Source organism: Pogona vitticeps, chromosome 7 (genome assembly GCF_051106095.1).
Source record: "Pogona vitticeps strain Pit_001003342236 chromosome 7, PviZW2.1, whole genome shotgun sequence".
Lineage (NCBI taxonomy): Eukaryota > Metazoa > Chordata > Lepidosauria > Squamata > Agamidae > Pogona > Pogona vitticeps.
In genome coordinates this window covers 13,787,877-13,809,586 of record NC_135789.1, presented here as the reverse complement: position 1 = coordinate 13,809,586, position 21,710 = coordinate 13,787,877, and the positions used below count along the sequence as shown (strand labels likewise).

The window sequence follows — 21,710 nt, the reverse complement described above, 5'->3', positions numbered from 1 at the left end:
TTCTAGGATTTCTCTTTTAATATTTTCAGAACGTGGATAAAGGCACCAGCGGATACTGATTCTGCGGATAAGGGGGGGTCCCACTGTTACGACTGGGGCAGTAAACACAATACACAATATTTTATTAGTTGCAACAGCTCAATATATTTCACGCAGTTTTAGTTTTACAACAAAGTGATGATCCAGAAGGGCTCTCCCTATAGGTTTTTTTTGGGGGGGGATGTTATTAAAATAGGCCCCTCCCTCTTTAGTAGGCATTAAAAAAACAGCAATCTATTATAAAAAAAGCTTTTATCGAACCAACTTTTTTTGCTCCTTCTGGCTGTGCCACGTCTAAAGTTCCTCGGTTTGTTTATTTATTTATTTATTTATTACAGACAGCAAACATTTTTTTTACATGTACGTTTCCCTGTACCTTTTCCGTTAATGGCCCGGTCTAAACCGCTAGCCCAGGGTTCCGGCCCTGAACAGAACAACGTGGCGCCGTTGATGATCTAAAATACAAACACACACACACAAACTTTTCCCCCGCCACCCCAGGCGCCTGGCTCTGGGCTCGAAAGCACACAGACACACACGTTTCTGTCCGCACTAGGTTGCAGTCCAACCTCCCGGGTGGGGTGGAAGATGCTCAGCTGAGACCGGAAAGGTGCAGGATGGCGGCTCGCTCTTCCTCCCTCCCGATGGCGTTGGTCACAGGAAGGCTGGCTGCTCTTGGCCCGTCAGCAGCCGGTAGGTGGAAGTGGGCATTGTTTTGATATGGACCTGAAAGATCACCACAAAGAGAAATAGGGGTATGATGATCTGCCGGCAAATCTCAAAATATTTTTCTTTTTAAAAAGATTTGTTTTTAAAACAATTATTTTCAAAAAGATTTTTTTTTTTTTTGTAATCTGAAAAAGGCCTTTGCGCCCTCTAGTGGCCCGTTTAAAAAAACCACCACCACCAAAGGACCGCCAAAACTTTGAAAAAGTAAATAAAATAAAAATCAATCAATAAAATAAATTAGAGAAATAAAAATCAGAAGCTGTGGGGTGCAAGGGTGTTCGGAAGCTTGATAAGGTGGCCAAAGGACCCCCCCCCCAGGTCACCCAGAAAACTTAAAGGGATTTTAAAAAATAAAAATAATTAAATTGTCTTTTACATTGTCTTACAGCAGGAGCTGTGTATCCACTGGGGATCGGTTCCAACTCCCTTTTTAGATTATGAAACTGAACCCATGTGGATATAGGGGTCCTGCTCTCAATGCAATACTCAGGGAACATGGCCACTCACCTCGCTGACGGCTTGAGTGAGGATCTGGATGATTTTCTCGTGAGGCATGGCCACCACACTCTGCCCGTTGATCTCGATGATGCGGTGGCCCACGCGGATCCCGCCTCGTTCTGCAATTCCACCGCGCATGAGGCTGCAGATCTGGGGAGCGGGGGAAGAGAGCGATGTCCCAGGAGATTAAATTCGGAGCCAGTTTTGCAACAGCTTAAACAGGAGGGAAAAGTCAAGAATGCAGGAAAAGAGGAAGACTAAATAGGAGATAGACAGACTCCCTCGAGAAAACCATGACTGTTGAGTTTGCAAGAAATGAGCGGGGCTGTGGAGGTCGGGGCATTTTGGATAAGGCTCACTCACGGGGCCACCCTGAGTCGGCGGTGACGGGTTGGCTTGGGACGGTGCAAAAAAACGAAACAAGAGATAGTGCCGGAAGACGAGACTCATACGGTCAGCCATACGGTAAGTGACACATTCAATTTATGTATTTTTAATTTACTTTTCCTTCTATGCCACCCTTCTGCCAAGGACAGGAATAGATGCCACTCACGAATTCTACTAACCGGTCAATCAAAATGCAGACTAGTTAAAACGGCTAAAATCCAACGGAACGTAGTAGTAATAAAAGAACGGGTTAAAATTGAGTAAATGCCTCAAAAAAGAGATTTAAGTTGTTTTCACCAGGTCAACGCCCGTCCCGTGTTAGTTCCCATGGTCAAGTCAGAATTTGAACCCAGCTTCTTTAGCTGCGCAACCGATATCATATTTGCTAATTGTATATTAATACAATACTTAGAATAATTAGAAATCTTGGAGAAATTTCCCTCTCTTCCTTGTTAAGAGAAATGCCAGCAACCATAGTTGGAATTTTGATCCTCTCTTGGACCACACACCCCTCCGGCTCCTTCGGGATGCCGCTTGGCTCACTTATTCGAGCCCCCTAGATGACTCACAATGCCGTTTTCCACACAGAATCCTAGCGGGTATTTCGGGTCCGGCCTCCGGACGATTGCGGTGGTGACCGGCGGGCAGTGGACCACGCGGAGGGTCACCTCAGTCTGGTTTTTCAAATCCTGGAAATGATGAAACAATGGCAGAGAAGCAATAAAGCTAGTTTTGAAACCCTCCCTCCTTAATCTAAGTACAGTACGGGCCCCCTTATTCGCAGGATCGGTATCTGCTGATTCACTTATCCACGGTCTGAAAATATTAAAAGAAAAAGAAGCAGCTAGAAACATTTTCATGATTATTTACCAGAACTGACCAGTAGAGGGAGACTGAGGCCACGCTATCTATTCTTATTGGCATCTTGAAAATTTTGGTGTGTAATTCTGGGAATTGTAGTTTAAAAAAAAAAGCTACACAAAACTACCTAAACATTTATTCTCCTTAAATATTGTCGCTCTTGTTCTTACCCGTATGATGCTCTGACACGTGGTGAGGGGCAAACCCACAAGGCTGGTCCCGTTGATGGACATGATCCGGTCCCCAATGCTCAGCTTCCCCGATCTCTCAGCCGCCCCCCGGTGCATGAGGTTGGCAATGACCACTGTGGGCAGGATCGAGCCCCAGCCGGACTCTACAATCACGACCCCCAGGATCTCCCCTTTCTGTTTAGGAATGATGATCTAAAAGCAGGAACCAAGCAGACAACGTGAAGAGACAGCGCGAGAAATCAAGCAACATTTCTTTAAAGTGTAATACTAACCTCTCCCAGCAGAGGGAGATGGAGAGCACAGGGCTCTGCTCTCTATCTCCCTCTGCTGGGAGAGATTAGTATTGCAGACCTCTCATTACAAGGCAGTGGATGGGGAGCATGGGCTCTGGAGTACAACTCTAGAGCCAAGAGCGAAAATGGCTGGGCCTTCTCGCATTTTTGGATTCTGCAAACCCTCAGCATAGGGACTATGCTGGTGGGGATAATGGGATCAGGAGTCCAACATGTTGAAAGGCCCTGAGTTTCCCTATCAGTGGCCGGAGACCCACTAAATCCCAAGACTTGTACTCAAGCTGCAACTTTAGAGAACCTAACTGGTCACAAAACCATCCAGAAGCCTTTTGAATTCCCCAGCTTCCTTGCTCAGACTGGATTTAGCAATTCTGAAACTTCCAAATGTTCTGGGACTGCAGGTCCCAGTATCCACAACCTCTGGGTCACAGTGACCTCAAATGTGGCAGGGAAAGGGCCCTCCCTCTTCGCCCCATGCTTACTTCCTTACAACTCTCTTGCTTGCAGAAGTGGGCCAGATCCCCATTGTAGAGATCCTCTACTTTCGCCAGGGCGTTTTCCTCGTCTTCGTCATCTTCCGCACTCAGGCCCCGGGAAACGAGCTGGCTGGGGTCGATGCCGCTGGCCCGCAGGAAGTGCTGGTACGCCACGCTGAAAGCCTGGCCTATCGCTTGGGCTATCAGCTGGGCCTGGAGAGGAGGGAGAAAGGGGTGAATCAGGAGACGCGGCCCCGGCCAAAATGGCCGCCCTCACATCAGTTCTCAGTCCTCTGGAGCCACGGCGGATTTCGAATCGGAGGCCTTTGTAATGACAGTTTTCCCCACTCCCGATATCCCTGAGGAAGCAAAGTCCAACCCTGCTGACAGGCGGGGTGGTCCGAATCAATAAACGAAGAGCAGGTCTTTTTTAAAGGGAATGGCTCTTAATGGCCCATTGAAAACTAAGGACCCCCTGGAAATATATATGGAATCCCAGAGCTGTTTAAAATGTTAAAAGACTTATATATATACACACACAACCACTAGAGGGCGCAAGGGAGTTTTACTCCATTAAATTTTTTTACTTTAAAAAAAATTTTTTTTGTAAAGAAAATTTTATTTAAAAAAAATTTTTTTGAGGGGGCAGAGTAAGGAAGTAAGCACACCGGCCTGAGGTCCAGGGCTTTGAACAGGAAACCCACCCTGAGGAAATGACACGAGCAAACTGACCCGAAAGGCACACAAACCCATCATCTCACATCACTAGAGCGGAAGACGTGGCAGATCATTTTGTAGAGCTGCTTCTCAACGGGCGTATCGGCGCGGCGCGGCAACTTCCGCCGGGCCATCAACACCACGATGTTCCCAATATCAGCGATGTAAGAGATGGTCTGCAGAGGATGATCCATCATGGCTTCCTGCACAAGAGGAGGAGAGAGGAAAATACGGGCAGGAATCCCGCTCCTTCCCATCCCAATAACATAGGCCTCCAGAACAGGAAGACATCATTTCCTGAGCACATGCAGTGCTGGGTTGGAACGCAGGAAACATAGGTTCAAGCCTTCCCTCAGCCACAGAAACTCCTGGGATGGAGCAAAAACATGCTTTAAATGCCTCCTGCATGATGAAAATCCCAGTAGCATCATCAGAAGAGGGTTGACCACGCACCGGAACAGAACTGGACCACTCGATAAGAGGAGGCCGCTTTAACGAGTTTAATGAGGAAGACGAACCTATAGCAACATTTTAAAAGGGAATGGCGGGGGGGGGGGAAGCCGGAGGCCTACCTGGGAGTCAGCCGTAAGGACCTTGATTCGTTGCGTGGAGACAAAAAGGTCCACATCCGTCATGGGCTGGGATTCTCCCTCCGGTGCCTTGCAGTTGGAATGCAACATTTATAGGGGAAAACAAACGGACAGGAAAAAGTCCCGCTAGAGTGAATTTTATAATGATAATCCACTGATAATCAAGAATCGGGGGGGGGGTCAAAGGGATCAAGCTTTAATATCATCCACAGGAAGAACGGCGGGGGGGGGGATCGATCCTGCTTTCAGGCTCCTGCCATTGGCATTCAGAAGTAGACTGCCCCTAGAGAGGGAGGCTCCATTGGCAACAAGGTGGACCTTTTTCTTCTTCTTACGTCCCAAAAGCAGGTCTTTTTGCAAGGTCCATGGCTCTTGAGGGTTCGTTCCAAGCCCTATTTGGCTGCACCCCAAAACACAACCACTGCCAGCTTCCTGCCTCACCTTAATCCTGTCCACAGCTTCCTGCGCCTGTGCCATTCGGACGCTGGTGGGGGGGTTCCTCTCAGAGACCAGCTGCGTGGACCCCAGGTACTGAGCCCCGAAGACCACCCCCTCCAGCAGATCCTCCGCGTCGCACGGACCTGGAACTGAGAGAGGTTTTGTTTACAAAAAAAATCAGCCAGAACCGCAAAATTTCCTGATGACAGTCAGAAAATCTGTATCTCCAGGATCGGTATCTGCGGTTTCACTTATCTGCAATCTCAAACAATACTAAAAGGAAAAAAAAAGTCTATAGAAAGATGCAATTCCACAATGAAATCACAAGAATCAACCACTAGAGGGAGACAGAGACCACGCTGTGTACAGTATAGGGTTCACTATTATCCAGTGTTTTCATCATCTGCAAGGCAGCTAGGACCCGATTCCATCCAGACAGAGCCAGGTTCCTACTGCCTACAAACTCAATATCACCTTCCTGGATATTTGGTTTTTAAAAATTTCTCATGCCACTTACCCTCCTTGAATGCCGGAAAGGAAGACAGGCCAGATTTGCTCTGTTAAAATATGAAAGAAAAACAGGATTAAAGAGTTGGAATGATCAAACCAAGGCAGTTATAGCTACAACCCATTCCCAGCATTGGGTGTGTGGTATTTCCAGTCGCACCTCTGTATCTGCGGAATCGGTATCCATGGTTTCATTATCCTTTATCTGAAAATATTAAAAGAAAAAAAATATTCTCATGATGTATTTTCCAGAACTGGCCACTAGAGGGAGACAGAAGACATGATATGATCTCTGCCTCCCTCTAATGACCAGTTTTGGTAATGCTCCATCAGGGACATGCTAAAATATCTTTTCTGATTTTTCTTTTACCATTCTATGAATAATATTTGCTATTATCAGCATCTTTGCGGGGCTTGGAACCCATTCCCCACAGATATGAGGATCCTACTGTATTGCTACCCACTTATCTTTTTAAAAACTGGATTTAAAGAGCTTTTTAGTCTAAAGCTGATCACACACAAGGACCCATCTGTCTTGTGTGACCTTTCAGCCAGTCCAACTTTCATAGCTACAGTTTTTCAGAGGCAACTCATACAGCACAGCTTGGCCGTGGATGATGGATTTTGTTGTGCGCTCCGGCTAGATGCATACAGGCTCCTGCAGCTGCCTGCTGGTCTCTGATACACGGTGGAGCTTCTCCACAGTTTGGAGTGGGGTGGAGGGGAAGAAATACATAAAACGTACGGGACGTAACACGTTAGCATCAAAGATATTATTTTTGTCCTAAACAGGAAGCTTAGCAACAGCTTTGCTTCACTTTGCAAAACAACATTGGGGGGGGAGGGGGAAGCTTCAAATGCTCTTTTTAAGAAAATTAGACCCGTGTATTGGATCTAGCAGGGTGGTAGAAATGCCGAGTTCCTGCACTGAGCAAGGGCCAGACACAATGGCCTCCCTGTCTCCCTTCGCCCTGTGATTAGATCGGTGGCGTGATGCTCACCGCAGGATCCTGCAATGACTCTTCCTTGTGACTCAATCCCGGTTCTGGGGCTCCGTCGTCGGACTCCGAAGCGCCTCCTCTGCCGCCGCCCAGATCCAAGGAGACTGTTGCTTCTGGCCGAAGACCTTCCCGTTCAACCCACCGGCAAAGCCCTTCCCGGTCGGGTTCGCCAGAGTCAGGGAGTGCCTCTGGATTTCCCACCGTGGCGCCGACGGCGGCCCACGGCTCCCGGAGGCCGGCTACTGCATCGGAGCGGGCCAGGGGGGTCTGGTCGCCCGTCTCCTCTGGGACCCCCCCTTCGTAGCGGAGGAGGCTGGCGAGGTCTTCCCGGTCGGCTTCGGCCGAAAGCAAGCCCCGACTCTTCTGGCCGCGAGTGGGCCGGAAGAGCCACCGGGAAGCGCCCCCCAAACCGTGGCCCGTGGCCACGTGCAGCGGCCAGGGGGCTGCCCCTTCCAGGAGCGCCGGACCGTGGGAAGTGTCGAAGAGGAGGCCCCGTTCTTGCGGCCCCCTGCAAGAAGAGTCTTCATCGCCATCCGAGGCCGCAAGGAGACCGTCTTCCGAGGTGGGCGAGCCCCCCCGGAAACCCGGCGGCTGGTCCAAGAGGCCGCGGAGGTGGACCCCGTCATCCTCCTTCCACACTTCCGCCACACCGTCCTCCGGCTCCGTGGAGTCACCGTGCCCAGCGCCCGCCGTCCCTGTGGAGTTGCTCTGCCCCTCTAGAACCTCGCCAGGATCTGCTCCCGCTTGGGGGGGCCTGGGCTCAGCCGCCCCTCCGTCCGACGTGTCCCTGATGGAGGCAAACAGGAAAGGGGAGAAACGACATTCGGATACGGATCCCGCAGATACGGGAGTCCCCCCCTCCCACCAAGTCCTTCCCTTGATTTTATTTTTACCTGGGGCTTCCAAGGTCCTGCTGTGCACAGATGTAAACACTGGGGTACTCCAGCTGCTCTGGGGAATCAGGATCCGTCCGGATCTCAACCTTTGCTCCACCCTCGGGCCTTTGTGGATCCTCCCCGGCGGGAGACTCCGGAGGTACACCGGCCAGGATCGAGTCGGTCATGGCCGCTCATCGGGGTTGAGACGGGAATGGTCCTACACGAGGAAACAAAAGCTGGAGGTCAAGTGAAGGGGCTCAAAGCTGGGAGAGCTGGGTTCGAATGTCCACCAGGCTGCAATGTTTTGCTATGGGAGGGGAGGATCATGGCCCACTCCGTTACTTAAAGAACCCAACCCCCCCTAATTATTATGATTATTATTCAAAAACACCAGGCACCATCCATTGAAATTATAAAAACCTTGACTGGTATTATACAACAGATAGAGGTTTTAACTCAAAACCTAAGCATCTGTTCAATATCGGCACAGTAGGTAAGGCTCTTCCTAATATTGCCCTTTTTTTTGTAGCTCTGATGGTGTGATTTCTGTGATCTGCAACTGCTCATAGCACTGATATGATGATGATGATGATGTTGTCCAGACACAGCTTTTAGAGCCCCACGATAGATCAGAAAGAGACCAGCCCCCCTGGTTCGATTAATCCTGTTTCGAAGGCGCCATTAAAGAGTTAAAACATTTTAAAAAATTATTATTTTATGATTTTTGAACTGCTTTCCCTCCCTTTTCTTTCCTGTGGAGATCCGCTCAGCTCATCTGAGGTTTTAGAGGGGGCCTCTCAAACGAGGCTGCCGTGTTTTATTCAAACTAGGCTCCGCGGTTCTTTAGCCAACTTAATCTAACTTTTACCCTACCCCACCCCAAAAAATCGCAGAATATTTTATTACCATTTTTCTTACTGGGATTTGCTCCGAGACTCACTCACTGCGGCATGTGAGCGGACGAAGAAAGGATCAAAACAACAACACGTAAACAAAAATTAGCAATTTGGTTTGGAGGAAATTTTGCAACTGCCTACTTCCGAAAAAATAAAAGAGGAATGTCATTGAGTCTTTGATTCTCTAAAAGCACACGATTTTTAAAAAGTTGACTTGCTTTTAACGATTCAATGGCATTTCAATTAGCGGACAGTTTCATTGTGTTCAATGTTTCATTTTGTCTGTTTTTCAGCCTTGCGTCCCCTTCTCAGGAGAAAGGCAGTCTATAAATCAAATAAATAAACAGATTTTTAGGGACTTCTACTTTCCTCCCTCCCATCTCCCTCCGGTTTAAAGGCGTGGAGGGGAAAAAAATCCACATTATACACATTGCAATAATGCAAATTCTCAGTACAGTATGCTTTTTTAAAAGTGCGATCCCAAACCTATTTAATCAGGAGTAAATCCAGGCACAAAAGTGCATCAGAGTAGCACCTTTTACCTCTCCTTAATCCTCCACCCACCCCTTTAAAAACGAGGGGATTTGCTGGATTTATTTGGGAAATAAACACCTTAAAATCTCCTAGCTTCCACATTTTCCCTTTATCTCCTTTTGCTTTCTTCTTAATTCTTATTTCTTCACTTTCTCGTTTGTTTGTTTGTGAATTAAGGTGGTAAAAAAAATTCAGCTTGGCCCTTTTGATTTGCTATCCCGGTCTTTTCAGATTTTATTTGGGTTTCTGGACAGCTTTCAAACGACCCCCCCCCCCCAAAAAAACAAACTTTCTAAACTTAAGATAAACACCCAAACCAATTTTGCATCCTACCTATATTTATTTATTTATTTTCTTTACAATATTTTAACCCCGCCTTTCTCCTTAAAAGGACTCCAAACAGGACATGTTAACCCAAGACATTTCCTATTGGTTTCATAATATTTACTTTAAATTGAGTTAGTTTTTTTTTAACACAGCAAAGCAAACAACGGCTCCCTGTCGGGCTTGCTCCCGAGTAAACAAGGATCGTCGCCTTCAACGGACCAAATCTCCCCCCCCCAAAAAAAAATTTGCTCCTTTAGAAATCAGCAGAAACTTCTTCAAAAAATAATAAAAAGTCTGGCTCCCACCAGAAGTTTTAGTTCTTCACCACCCGCACGACCTCCACGCACCTCTTGGAAAACACGTGTCCTGGTCGTGGGCAGGATCAGATCCGCTTATTCCCGATCCAGGCTTTGCATTTCCAAAAAAACACAGCTTACCACTTATATATATATATATATATTGTATATTGCATAAAGTTCCTGTCGCTTTTCTTGCTTTCTCTCTGCCCTGGGAATGACCATGTGCTTCCCAAAGGCTTCTGGGAGATGTAGTTTTTCATGCCATTGGGCCCTTGAGTGGCCACCTCTCCAAAGCCTGGTGAAGCAGGCCAGTTTCTTCGGGCTGTCGAGGAATGCTGTGTTTACTTAGAAGCCGGCCAATTCCTTCTGCAACCAAAGGCAGGTTTTAGCTTGGCTTGGAAAGCTGCCTTTGTGAAGAGGGCAAAACCATCATCTTTAGAAGCTGCTTGGTTTTTCTTCTGAGATCAAACCCCAAAGCATTGTTTCCTCTCTGTGTGTCCAGAGTAACACAACACCCTGTGTCGCACTCGCCTCTTTCTTTTGGCCAATGGAAACAAGGTTTTAAAAAATCAGCCGTCGCCGGATCAGGTTGCGTCGTGATTAAATTCTCTTTAATAATCCATGACGGTTGGTGTGTTGTTTTCCCCATAAAACCGCACAAGACAACACACACACACACACAAAATAAGGCCAAATCCCAGTTATGGTTTCTTAGGCTCTGGGTTCAAGTTCCTTTCCTTGAACCCAGGGTTATGAAGCAGAAAGCGGCAACGCCGAAAATTCGAAAAAACAAAGACCTCTCAATCCACCAATGCTGTAGCTCGTTATGTTCCCATTAGGGTTGGTGTTTAAACACAGACATACTGATTCACAAATATACTCTTTCCATAAAATAATAATAAAATGTCAGAATTTAGAGGGATTTTCAAGGTCATCCAGCCTGACCCCAGGCTCGGTTAAGGAATCAGATGTTAGAATCATGGGTCAGTCATCCAGCTGGATTGGACCCTTGCCCAAACCAGTTCTTGCTATTATTATCTTTAGGGGGAGGTGGGTCTTTTATAAACCTAACCGGTCTTGATAGTTCATTCATGCCCAATGCAAATTCTTGTTGCCTCTTTATTTATTTAATCTTTTTATCTTGCCTTTCTCCTTCAAAACAACCCTGGTATCTAAACAGATGTGCACAGTAACTTGGTTTGAAAAATCTCCCGTACAGGAAAGCCTGTTGATATCGGAAAGTCCTTCTTAATGTTTGAAGCTCTTGTGCCTTTGATAGTGAATTTCCTGCTGAAATTCTCTCTTCTAGATCCCAATGAACAGTACAGGTGCCCTGGGCAATTTTATCATCTACCCTCCCGTCTCTTTTCAGAAGGAAGGTAATTAAGAAATATATGAAAGCTAAGGGGGGGAAAAGGGGATTTGTTTGGAATTTAGTGCTGTTTTTAAAATACACCAATCATTGTGGAATCCAAGGGCCAGAAAGCCATGAAGAAGCGCCCTGTGCGGAAGAGGAAATTGCACCATTGTTGCAAAGTTTCCACAAATTTGCAAAATATATAAAATAAGGCAAGATGTGATGATAAATTTTTTGCACTCATGCTAATAATAGGTTCCTAGTATTGACAGAGGTTTCTATATCACGCTCCGGCTGGCAAAGCAAGAAACAAGACGAGACCATCGTTTTTCCAATACAATACCGAAGGATTCGGCCATGCTCCCAAAAAACAAAATAAAAAGGAGCCTTGCAAAGACTCCACTTCCCAGCGTGCTCTGCGGCGGGCGCGTCATTGCGCGTGCGCTCAGGGAGCCCCGCTTTAGAAGAGGCGCGGCATGGCTTGGCTGGCGTGGCGAGCGGGGCTGTTCCGGGGGGCGATCCGCCTCCCTCCGGCGGAGCCCGGGCTTTTGCCCCTGGCCCCGGGAGCCAGGGGTAACAAGAAGTTTGGTAAGCCCGGCTGGGAAACAGGGGGAGGGAAAGCTTGGAGACACCCCCTTCCCTCCGAAAAAAAAAGCTTTTAATTTATTATGATTTGGACTACAAAGCCCAGCATCCGCTCGGCGTGGTGTGGTTGAGGGGGGATGGAATCCGGGCGCCGTCGTCCCAAAAAGGAAAAAGGAAAAGAAACTTCTTCTGGAGACAGGTTGATCTTGGAAAAAAAAGGACTACAATACCCATCAGTCTTGCCGGGGAGTGGAGGGGCGGCAAAGGTTTGACCCACTGCCCGACACCCAGGAGGGTAAAGGCAACCCCCTTTTCACCCGTGTTTGTCTCCCTTACCTTTTCCCAGTCATCGGAGGTAGACTGTGCCTGGGCCTGGAAGTTCTGGTGGCCACCGATGGTCTTAAGAACACCACCTTTCTTTCTTTCCTTTTTTCCTGGCCAAAACATTTTAAAAGTCAATTTTTTTTCACCCCTCATTTCTCCAGGAGGGACACGTCTTCCCTTCAACGGATTTCTTATTATACTAAAGTTTTAATTTAAAATATTTTTTTAAAACCCACCTCCTTGTTCATGCTGGGTTTGATCTGGGAACGCTCTCATTGGCTTTCCTGGCTGTCCCTCGTATCTTGCAAAGCCCTCCTCCAGCACCACCTTTCAAACAAATCCAATTTATTCCCTGTCCACTTCCTTCATCCTCCGGCTTTCACACATCCGTACATGGTGATCGGGAATACAAGAGAATGGATGGTTTAAAGAAATTGGATGAATGAATGAGTGAAGCCATTTAGCCAACTCTGATTTTCTTTTTGCAGCGGGCAAGGCTCGAGGGAGAACCACCGCCAGAGTAGAACTGAAAGGGCCAGAAATCTGTAAGGACCCCGTCTTGCTCACCACCCACGCCATGGGGGTCAACATCTATAAAGACGGCCAGGAGGTAAAGCTGAAACCGGATTCGGAATATCCAGAATGGTGAGTGGCAGAGATCCGCTTTAGAGAATTGGAGGCCTTGGCTACTCCAGTTAGGAACAACGGGCTTGGGAACCTTGTGGGGTTTATCAGGATTTGTGGATTGGACCCCCTTCCCCCCCCCCAAAAAAAAATCTGCAGGAATTCCCAGGTTCTGGCTTCTGGGTGCTTTCATCAACGTCCTGTTTCATGTTTTCATGCTGTTACAGGTCATGATTTCAGGCAGCTGTCTTCGTCCTATGGAGAAGATGGGAAATGCATTAGCTCCATGGGAGATGTAAGGGCTTATGGGCCTGCTAGATTTTTTTTCTGTGTTGAACACAGAGCACATGTTCCCTTGCAGTTCGCTCTCAGCGGAGCCCAGCCCTTCTATCACCCCTGTCTTCTCCGCAGGATGAAAATGGCTGGCCAGCATCTGAATTCATTGATCGTAAGAACATAACACCGGTCAGGACATTGAGTACGATCCTAAGTGATGAGCGCAACATCTGTAGTTTAAATGTCACGGGGAAGTAAAATCTGGAAATAGCTTTAAAGAGGTGATTGAGGCTTCTTGATGGCCACATTTGGTGAATTGTTTCCCCCAGAAGCACCCAAATGCTGGAACTCCCTTCCACTGGAAGCCAGCCTGGCCCCATCATTGCAATTCCTCTTTAAAGGACTTAGATCTGGTGCTCTAAGACTCTGGAACTCCCTGCCACTGGATGCCAGGCTGGACCCCGTCTTGGCTGTCCTTCTGCCAGCAGGCAAAGATCTTTCTCTTCAGGCAGGCTTTCCCTGTGTGACTGGCAGCCCCGTGTGGTTTTTTTTTTAATGGAGGGTTGTGACTTGTGGCTTTAAAACGTGTGTTTGGTGTCTATGTTGTATACCAATTTTAGTGCGATATTTGTTTCTTTCTTTTTAAAAATATCCATATATACTTCCTGGTTTTTTTTTGCTTTTAAATCTGGTCTTTTTAATGACATGAGCCACTTTTAAGGAGAAAGGCGGGTAAACACATTTTAAAGAAATAAAAATTCTTCCAGGCTTTTCAACATCCATATTGGGCCCCCCAAGAAGCTTGACGAGTTGGATCCGGACACCCTTCAATATTGGCGTCATCTACGGAAACTCAACACATGGCATGAGATCAAAGTGAGGAACAGACGCCGTTGAAACCGAGAGATGGTTTTCGAGATGGATCAGTCATCATTCTTTCTCTCTCTGATCATAAATGTTGACCCTCAACCCTGCAGAGGCCTTCCCGTGTTTTGCCCATAATAAATGAATAATAAAAGCACACTCAATTCTTGTTTTTATTCACTGATCTAGAAGTTAGTAATGGTAGTATTTTAATTTGATAACCCATATTGATGCAGAAGCCTAAATTCACTTTTTGCACATGAAATTTGCAATTAATCTGGGCAATATTTTAATGTTTTAATTTTAATATTTTAATTTTATGAAGAAGCATAAGTAGATGCTGGAAAATTAAAATATTGCACTCACTGATGGTAAACTACCTGTGTTAAAAAGTGAATAAAGATAAAGTTCAAAAAAGACTAATAAAAAAAGTACCGGTACAGTAATAATAATGTGACCCAAAAAAAGCCCAATTCGGTCCCTGAATATCGCACGAGATTGTCACTCTTTTGGCCTTATCTCTATAGTCGCTCTCACGGGTTTTCTTCTGCCCGTTCGCATAGAAACAGGGGAGGGAAGACCACAGAGATGAGCTCTGGGAAGCATAGAACGTCCTGGCACGCCGGTTGGCGGCCATAGGCCACCTTGGAAATAACGGCCATAGAAACTAGGCCTGGGGAGCCTAGAGTGCCTTGGGGGGGCGGCGACGGTGATCGGCTTTGCTCTCCTCTTGAATCCGGAAGTGGGAGGCCCGGAAGGCGGAAGAGCAGGCGAAAGGGGGAGTGGCCCGAGGAGGGGCGTGGCCTGTAGGGAGGGTGAGGGTTAGGCGGTGGAGAGGAAGACGAGGCGGAGGAGGGAGGAGGAAAAACAGGTGAGGCCAAAACGAGGGGGGAAGGGCAAAATGGAGGGAGGGGGATACAGCTTTAGGGAGGGGACCCTCTATTTACGGGCGGTGAGGGAGGGGGGCTTGACTTCTTGGGGGGGGGTCAGGGGTGACTCCTTGTGGGGGTGTTGAAATATAGGGTGAGATTTTTTCTATGGGGAGGGAAGAGGTGAAGGCCATTGTCCCTATATGGGGAGGAGATTATGAAAAATAATGGGTTGGGGGGGTCACCACTGGGCTGGGGGGCAGGTTGGTTCCTACGGGGCGATGGGGGGATTGGGTCTGGAGGGAGGGGGAAATAGGGGGCGGAGGGAATTTTTACTGGGGTGGGGCCTCTTCTTTGATTGCTTTTATTGGGGAGGGGTAGGTTGGGGGGAGTGAAGGGAGATGCCTGGGTTGGGGTTTCCAAGGGGGGGAGGCTTTAAAGAAAAATGGGATTTGAAGAGGAATTTGGGGTGGGTTAATGGGGAAGTTTTTGGGGGGAGGCTTGTGTTGCAAGAGATCCAGGGGGCGTCACAGGGGGTCCTGTAGACAGGAAACAGGAAAGAGGCAGTGGGGGTGGGAAGAAAATATAGGTTGGGGGGGCTAGGCTCAAGGAAGGGGGTTGTGCCCATAGAAGAGGCTGAGGAAGGTGGGAAAGGGGGGGGATGAGTCATGCAGATGAAAGGGGGGGAAGGGTGGAAGGATCATTGTTGCACCAGGTATTATCGCAATTTGGGGAGGGGGCTTAAATGGTGGGGTGAGCTTGTTAGGAGGTGGTCCCAGTTAGAGATGTAAAATTTCCAAAAATGTTCATGTTTTCCTGGGGGGGAGAGGAAACATCTCCCCCCCGGGCAAAAAAAGAATTTTTTTCCAGAAATTTTCCATCTCTAGTCCCAGTTTTAGGGAGGAAGGGAGGAATGAAGAGACACCTTCCCCCCACCCTTTAGAGAAGAGGGAAGGAGCGAAGAAGGAGATGTAGGAAGAAGGAAAAGAGTGGTGGTGGTGGAAAGGATCAGGCCCGGGAGAGGTGTGTGTGTGTGTGTGTGTGTGTGTGTGTGTGTGTGTGTGTGTTTGAGAGAGAGAGAGAGAGAGGGATGGGGGTGAAGAGGGAACCCATATGGGATGGAGGTGGCCAGCTGTCATGGCTGGATGGCATCAGAAAGATAAGATTCAGGTGTGGGGGAATCGAGAAGAGGAAGAGGATGAGCCCAAAAAGGGGAAATGAGCCCCGGGAAGTTTGTGGGGAGGGGACGGGGGCGGAGGCACTTTGGGGGTGAACCCCGCCACTGAGGCTCTGAAGGGGGAAGTGCCTTTTCCGTCTTTGCTCGGGGAGAAGGGGATTTGAGAGGAGGTGGAACATGACATCTCCGTTGGGTCAACATTAGGGAGCCGAGCTTAAGAGGGGGTGAGATCAGAGTCCAGGGAGGGGGAAAGATTGGGAGTGGGGTCCCCCTGGGGGGGTTGTTAGACATTAAGAAGGGGGACCCCATTGGAGGAGAGGTCTTCTTTCAGAGCATTAGGAATGGGGTGGTGGGGGTGTCCCCGGGGTGGGTGTGGTATCTGCAAGAACCTATGCATGGGGAGACAGATGGCCGGTCCTCTCTGTTTTTATCCCCTCCTTTTTTTTTCCTTCTGCATGCATCTCACATCGCCTTCCGAGGACTGCAGAGCGCGCGGTGAAGGTTCTGGAAGCCTCTTCGGCTGGATGGGCTGTCCTCCGCCAGCAACCAAAGGGAGGGGGGGCGCACCTTTTTTTTAAAAAAGGAAAGAAAGCAGAAAAGGGAGAGAGGAAAAAAAAATGCAATTTCTCAGGATTACTTGTCTGCCTTCTTCTCCCCTCCCCAGCCGGGGAAAAAAAGGGTCTTATTTCCGAATGCAGAAAAAAAAGAGAAGCAGGGTTGAGGCTGCTGTTTCATTGCAATGGGGATGTTATATTAGAAGGGGGATGGAGGAGCGGAGCCAGCAGATTTAATTCAGTTTATATCAGTTAATCCAGTCCCTGCTCCTTCTGTCCTGCCGTTCTGTCAATGTGGGATGTTTGGAGGTGTTCTTGTATATGTTGTCCCCCCCTCACCTTATGGGGAGGTAGAAAGGAGTGTGTGAGGCTGCCTCCGAGACCAGAATGGGAAGATGATGATGGTTTTGGTTTGATGCTGTTTTCAACGGCAGATGGAACTTGGAGAAAAAAAATCTCCCCTTTGCATGCATGAGCTTTTGCCTAATTTAAAGAGCAATCGACTCAGGTTTTAACAAATTGTGGAATCCAACATGCAAAGCTGCCTTCTATTGATCCATCTAGTCCACCAGATTCTACTCTTGAGTAGCCTCAACTCTCCAGACTGTAGAGAATTAGAAAGGCCAAAGGCTGAAGTGGGGACTTTTGTGCATGGCTGTTGTGTTTTGGGTCTGTGATATCATAGGATTAAAATCTGCAGAAGGGCTGCATTTGATTAAAATCCTTCCCCCTCCCCAACTAAGTATTTGTTGCTATTGTTATGTGCTGGCAAATTGTCTCAGAGTTACCTGATCCTGTGAATGAGTTTTGGTTTTTTTGGGTGTATGTAGTGGTTAGAATGAGGGATTAAGGACTCAGGAGATCTGAGAAACATGTAGCTGTTTAGGTGTTGCTCAACTACACAACCCAACATGCATCATCTAGAGATGTGAAAGGTCAGGGGAGGGGATGTGAGGAAGTAAACACGGGTAAAAAAAAAATCCCTGTTTTTCCCCCCACAAGAAAATTGTTTGCAATTTTTCTCTAGTCGAAAAATCAACTTGAATGAACGTGGAGGGGAAACCCCCAGAGAAATATTTCTGCCGTTTGAGTAAAAAAGGGTTTTTCCCAGACACAAGCTGCGTCTGGTGTGATGCAAAATATTTCAAAATGGTTTGGTCTTGAATAGGCAATTAAGAGCTATTAGCGCTGCAAAAGACCGGATCCTAATTTCTCAGTAGAGATGGAGCCATCCAGCCTTCTGGTATTTTGACTGTCCTTATACTACGAGAAACTGGCTTAGAGGAATCTTGTAATGAATTGACCACTACATTTCTAAGTTTACAGCAGTACCACGGATCCTAGTAGGATTTTTGAAGTTTGTAAAGGTGTGGAAGGAGGGCTTTTCTGACTTTTCCCGCCGTTTATGTCACTGAGCAGGGATTTGAATCTAGACTTTGTGAATCTTAATCTGGCGTAACAGCTGTTCCCATAGATGTCTTCCCTGACAGAAGATCTCTAGACCTAACCGGGGGGGGGGGGGCACACAGTTACAAAATAGGGAAAACTTGGTTCAGTAATAAAACAAGCGAGAAAGGTCTCGGAATCCTATAGCACAGGATGTGTCGTCGTGGGCTCGAGCGACAGGGAGCCGGATTTTGGCTGAAGATCAGGAAAAGACTTGCTAACTGTTAGAGCCGTACGGCGATGGGAACCATGGCTTCGGGAGGTGGGGAGCACTCCCACGCTGGAGAAAACTGAACTATCCTCTGTTGGGATTGGCTTGGATTTGGGTTTCGGGATTCTGGGTTGGATTGGATGGCCTTTGAGGGCCCCTTCCAACTCTGTTATTCTAGAGTTCTGTTATTGTGCATGGTTGTCTCTAAGCCTTCATCGTTCTTCCCTCTTTCTCTCCCGACAGTGCCCGCCGGCATCTGTTTCCAAGCAATGACCTCCAAGGCAAAAAAGCGGGTGGCCCTCCCCACGCGCCCCGAGCCCCCCAACACCGATCAGATCCTCGAGGATGTTCAGCGTGCCCAGCCCAATGACCCCGTCTTTGTCTTGCTGGCAGAACCCAACGAAGGTAGCCGGGTCTCCCCTGCCCCAGACCCCTTTTATATCCTTGCACTGTGAATGGGTTTGTTTTTTTTTTGAGGGGGAGGGGAGCAAACTTGGAGAGAGGGCTTTGCGCTCTCCCAGAGGGGTTGTTTGCTTTTTAAAATGAGTTTTGCAAGTTACAGCAGGAAACCACAACCACCACCACCACCCCCGATCTGAAGGATCGGTATCCACTGATTCACTTATCTGCGGCCTGAAAATTTTAAAGATATTGAAAGAAAAAAGAAAAATACCAAAATACTTTATATATTTCTAAATATGAAGTGACCAGAACTGGTCGCTAGAGGGAGCCAGAGACCATCCTATGCACAGTGTTTGCTATGATCCATGTTTTTCATCCTTGGGGGACTTAGAACCATTCCCCCGTGGATTGGGGGAGTCCTACTGTATTATTATAAGATGTCATCATGACGAAAGTCTTTTCTGTGGTTTTGTCTAATAGGGCATTGCATACAAAATTCAGGAACTAAAGAAACCCAAAGATAATATTTCATAATAAGTTTGAAAGTGGGGGAATACAAACCACAGCTGAGTCCATGGATTGAGCCCACTTCTCCTGAGGGCGAGGCAATGCACACATCTCCATTGGTTCTACAGTCCCTTCTTGTGTTCACTACCACCCACCCTTGTTAAAAAAAAAACAACAGCCCCAACACTTGTTTTCGGTTTGGGGTGAGAAGTGGTTACCAGATTTTAACAGATCCTGAGATTTTCTCTGGCTTGGGAGCCCCTTGGGTGAGTGGCAGTGAGCGCAAGAGGATACCCTGTGGAATAGACCATCTCCTCCCTTTACTAGCTTCGCTTCCATTTCAAATCGAAGCCGCATGACAGGTCTTGGGTTTTCACTCCCGGATTTTATGCAGCTGTAGCTTTAAAAATAATAATAATGGTGGGGAATGTTCTGTAAGATGGTTAAGCCCTGGGAAATGTTTCCTTCCGATGTCACCACTAGCAGGTTTTGACCCACGGTGGCATCTATATTTTCTTTCTTCCCTCCCTGACCCTATAAAATCCTTCCTGGTCCAGACTTGCCTACCGCAGCCAAGAACGAAGACCCGGAAGCCAAGAGGGAGCGCCTTTATCGGCTGACGCAGTCGTACGTGGAGATGAACCATCGCCTGCAGAAGGCCTGCAGCCTCCTCAAGGAGAAATGTGAGGAGCTGAAGCTGGCTGGCGCGACTCTGGAGCAAGGCATCTTGGAAATGAAGCAGAGGGCCTTGTGAGGTTCTCTGTTCTTGACGTGGGTGCGCGCGCGTGGGGGGGAAGCGGCGGCCACCGCCGACCAAAAGAGTTGGAGGAAACGAGACTTAACGTCATCAATGAGCTTGCCTGACCCTGGTCCCTCACCCCACCCCATGCCGGATCAGTGCCACGCTCAGAGCAGAAAGACTCTCGACTGTGACGTTATTTCAGCATGCATAAGCTACACCTCTTCAATGCTGTCCGTGATTTCGGTTCCGTGAATGTGTGCCGAAGCCAGCTGCCTGCTCCAAGCCTCATGGAGGCCCGGCCCTGCTTCCCGCCAAACGGCCAATAATGTGGTTCCGCTCGTCCGTGTCTTTGGATCCATGGGATTCAGCACCGGCCCATGGTCCTCTTCTGGACAGACTTAACACAGAAAGCTGTGTTTGGGGGGGAGGAGAACGTCCTCTGAGTCTGGTCACCCATCGCGGTGGGACAAGGGGCTTTTCCGTGGAAAGTGGGTCATGGGAGGGGATAAGGTGCCGGTACAGGGTTAGGAACCGTGGCTGCCGTTTGACATGACTGCTCCATCATTCCGTTACGATTTCTCCCTCTGGTACTGCCTGGAGGACGACGCCATCGCCACCTCCATCTGCACCACTTTAAGAGAGCACGGCTTCCGTGGCTACGTGGAGCACCAGGACCACGTGGCGGGGGCCCCGGTGGTGGCCACAGCCGGCGAGATCATTGAAGCCAGCCGCGTGGCCATCCTCCTCCTGAGCGCCCGCTCCGTGTCCGACCCGTGGTTCCAGCGCGTGGCAGAGTGGAACATCCTGCAGACAATACGCCGGGAGGAGACCAAGGTCATTCCCATTTACGTGGACATTCCACCGAACGAGGTCCCCGTTGCGTTGAGGCACCTGACCGGACTCGAGTACAACGGGACCTTCTTCCAACAAAGGCTGCTCAAGAGTTTACAGAGCACCACGCGCCGGGCCCCGATCCCACGCCCTCCGAGCAGAAGGCGATTTTAACGGACCTCGAAAAGTGGACCAAGTGGAGGGGGACCCGGTGGCAGGGAGGGAGATTGACTGCCGGGTTATTCAATTTCGACCATTGCCGGGGCGTGTCAGGTTTCATTCCGTGTTTAACGTAGGCCTCATCGTGCTGTGGATTGGTAAATGTGAATACATCCCACTAGATTTGTACCTAAGGTCTGCAAGGTGAGAAAAATCACACATACACACATAGATTTTAGCTGTTAGGGTGGGGTGGGGGGGTAGAGGGGAAGGGGTGTTGTCCGTGATTTGTCGGATCACGAGGGGGGTTTCGGGTTGACGTTAAAGCCTGGCTCCCCAAGACAACTGGTTGTTCATTGAATTTAAGGAGCTCTGGTTATAAATAAATAAATAAATCAGGTTTTGGACTGTTCGTGATGGCGCGGTCTGTCTTTGTGGTGTCGTTTGTTCGTGCCCGTCCCGCTCTCTTGCCCCATGGGGTTGAGAAATTTTCACACACGTACCCTGAAAGCAAGTGGGGACAATTCGGAAGAACAGTCCTGCTACACAAGCTGGAAAGACACCCACCCCCCGGCAGCAGAGTCTTCTATCATGGTCTCCTAGGTATGGGGGGACCACATGTCCCATCCTGTGCAGTGCATTCAGAAGTTGAAAATGCTGTTAGATTTGAACTTGAGTCTTCCTTGGCAGGTGTGTGTGTGGGAGTCAGGTTGGACCGGAAAACCTCAGAGGCTGCCCGCCTTCCAAGTATCTAGAGATGCCAAAAGCAGCGTGGATTGATTCTCTCTTGCTCCAAATGAAAAGAAATCTGTGGAAATCGAGGCGGATTTTGACTAAATATTAAGAGAAAGGCCTTGATGGGAAGACCCGTTAGGCGCTGGAACAGACCCCACCTCTAGCAATGGAGGTGTTTAAGGCGAGGCGAGGGACTTGCCAGAGAAGTGGTTTAATTTGAACACACTCCCGTTGAATGGAGGGGTTGGACTGGATGACCTTCAGGGCCCCCCTCCACCTCTACAACATGGGATGGCCAGGGACCTAGACGCTTGGTTGAGTTGCAAGGGCAAGGAAATTCTCCCATCAGTCCCAGCCGGTTCTGCTCCCTCTGTGAGGGGGCTGAT

The 21,710-nt window shown here is 48.4% G+C and overlaps 3 protein-coding genes across 6 annotated transcripts; 2 read left to right on the top strand and 1 right to left on the bottom strand.

Annotated features, from left to right (window-relative positions):
• Positions 1–101: 101 nt before the first annotated feature.
• LOC110072524 (amyloid-beta A4 precursor protein-binding family A member 3) lies at positions 102–9,893 on the bottom strand. Of its 3 annotated transcripts, none has more exons than XM_078379058.1 (13): positions 8,512–9,893; positions 7,621–7,822; positions 6,728–7,514; positions 5,887–5,931; positions 5,737–5,776; positions 5,223–5,368; positions 4,764–4,850; positions 4,236–4,394; positions 3,481–3,687; positions 2,685–2,897; positions 2,223–2,342; positions 1,276–1,416; positions 102–765 (listed from the first exon to the last, which is right to left on the bottom strand). In XM_078379058.1, the coding sequence occupies exons 2-13, from the start codon at positions 7,788–7,790 to the stop codon at positions 694–696; spliced, it is 2,187 nt and encodes a 728-aa protein (XP_078235184.1). In that variant the 5' UTR covers positions 7,791–7,822; positions 8,512–9,893; the 3' UTR covers positions 102–693. The 3 variants fall into 3 exon arrangements, with proteins under 3 accessions (XP_078235184.1, XP_078235185.1, XP_078235186.1); XM_078379059.1 differs by having other exon boundaries at positions 9,710–9,893; XM_078379060.1 differs by lacking the exon at positions 5,887–5,931.
• A 1,552-nt stretch (positions 9,894–11,445) lies between these two features.
• MRPL54 (mitochondrial ribosomal protein L54) lies at positions 11,446–13,850 on the top strand. Its single transcript, XM_020781207.3, has 3 exons — positions 11,446–11,606; positions 12,416–12,572; positions 13,595–13,850. The coding sequence occupies exons 1-3, from the start codon at positions 11,495–11,497 to the stop codon at positions 13,722–13,724; spliced, it is 399 nt and encodes a 132-aa protein (XP_020636866.2). The 5' UTR covers positions 11,446–11,494; the 3' UTR covers positions 13,725–13,850.
• A 443-nt stretch (positions 13,851–14,293) lies between these two features.
• C7H19orf25 (chromosome 7 C19orf25 homolog) lies at positions 14,294–21,001 on the top strand. Of its 2 annotated transcripts, none has more exons than XM_020781179.3 (3): positions 14,294–14,562; positions 18,192–18,353; positions 19,415–21,001. In XM_020781179.3, exons 2-3 carry the CDS (start codon positions 18,218–18,220, stop codon positions 19,609–19,611), a joined length of 333 nt encoding a protein of 110 aa, XP_020636838.1. In that variant the 5' UTR covers positions 14,294–14,562; positions 18,192–18,217; the 3' UTR covers positions 19,612–21,001. The 2 variants fall into 2 exon arrangements, with proteins under 2 accessions (XP_020636838.1, XP_020636839.1); XM_020781180.3 differs by lacking the exon at positions 14,294–14,562 and adding an exon at positions 15,292–15,961.
• Positions 21,002–21,710: the final 709 nt, after the last annotated feature.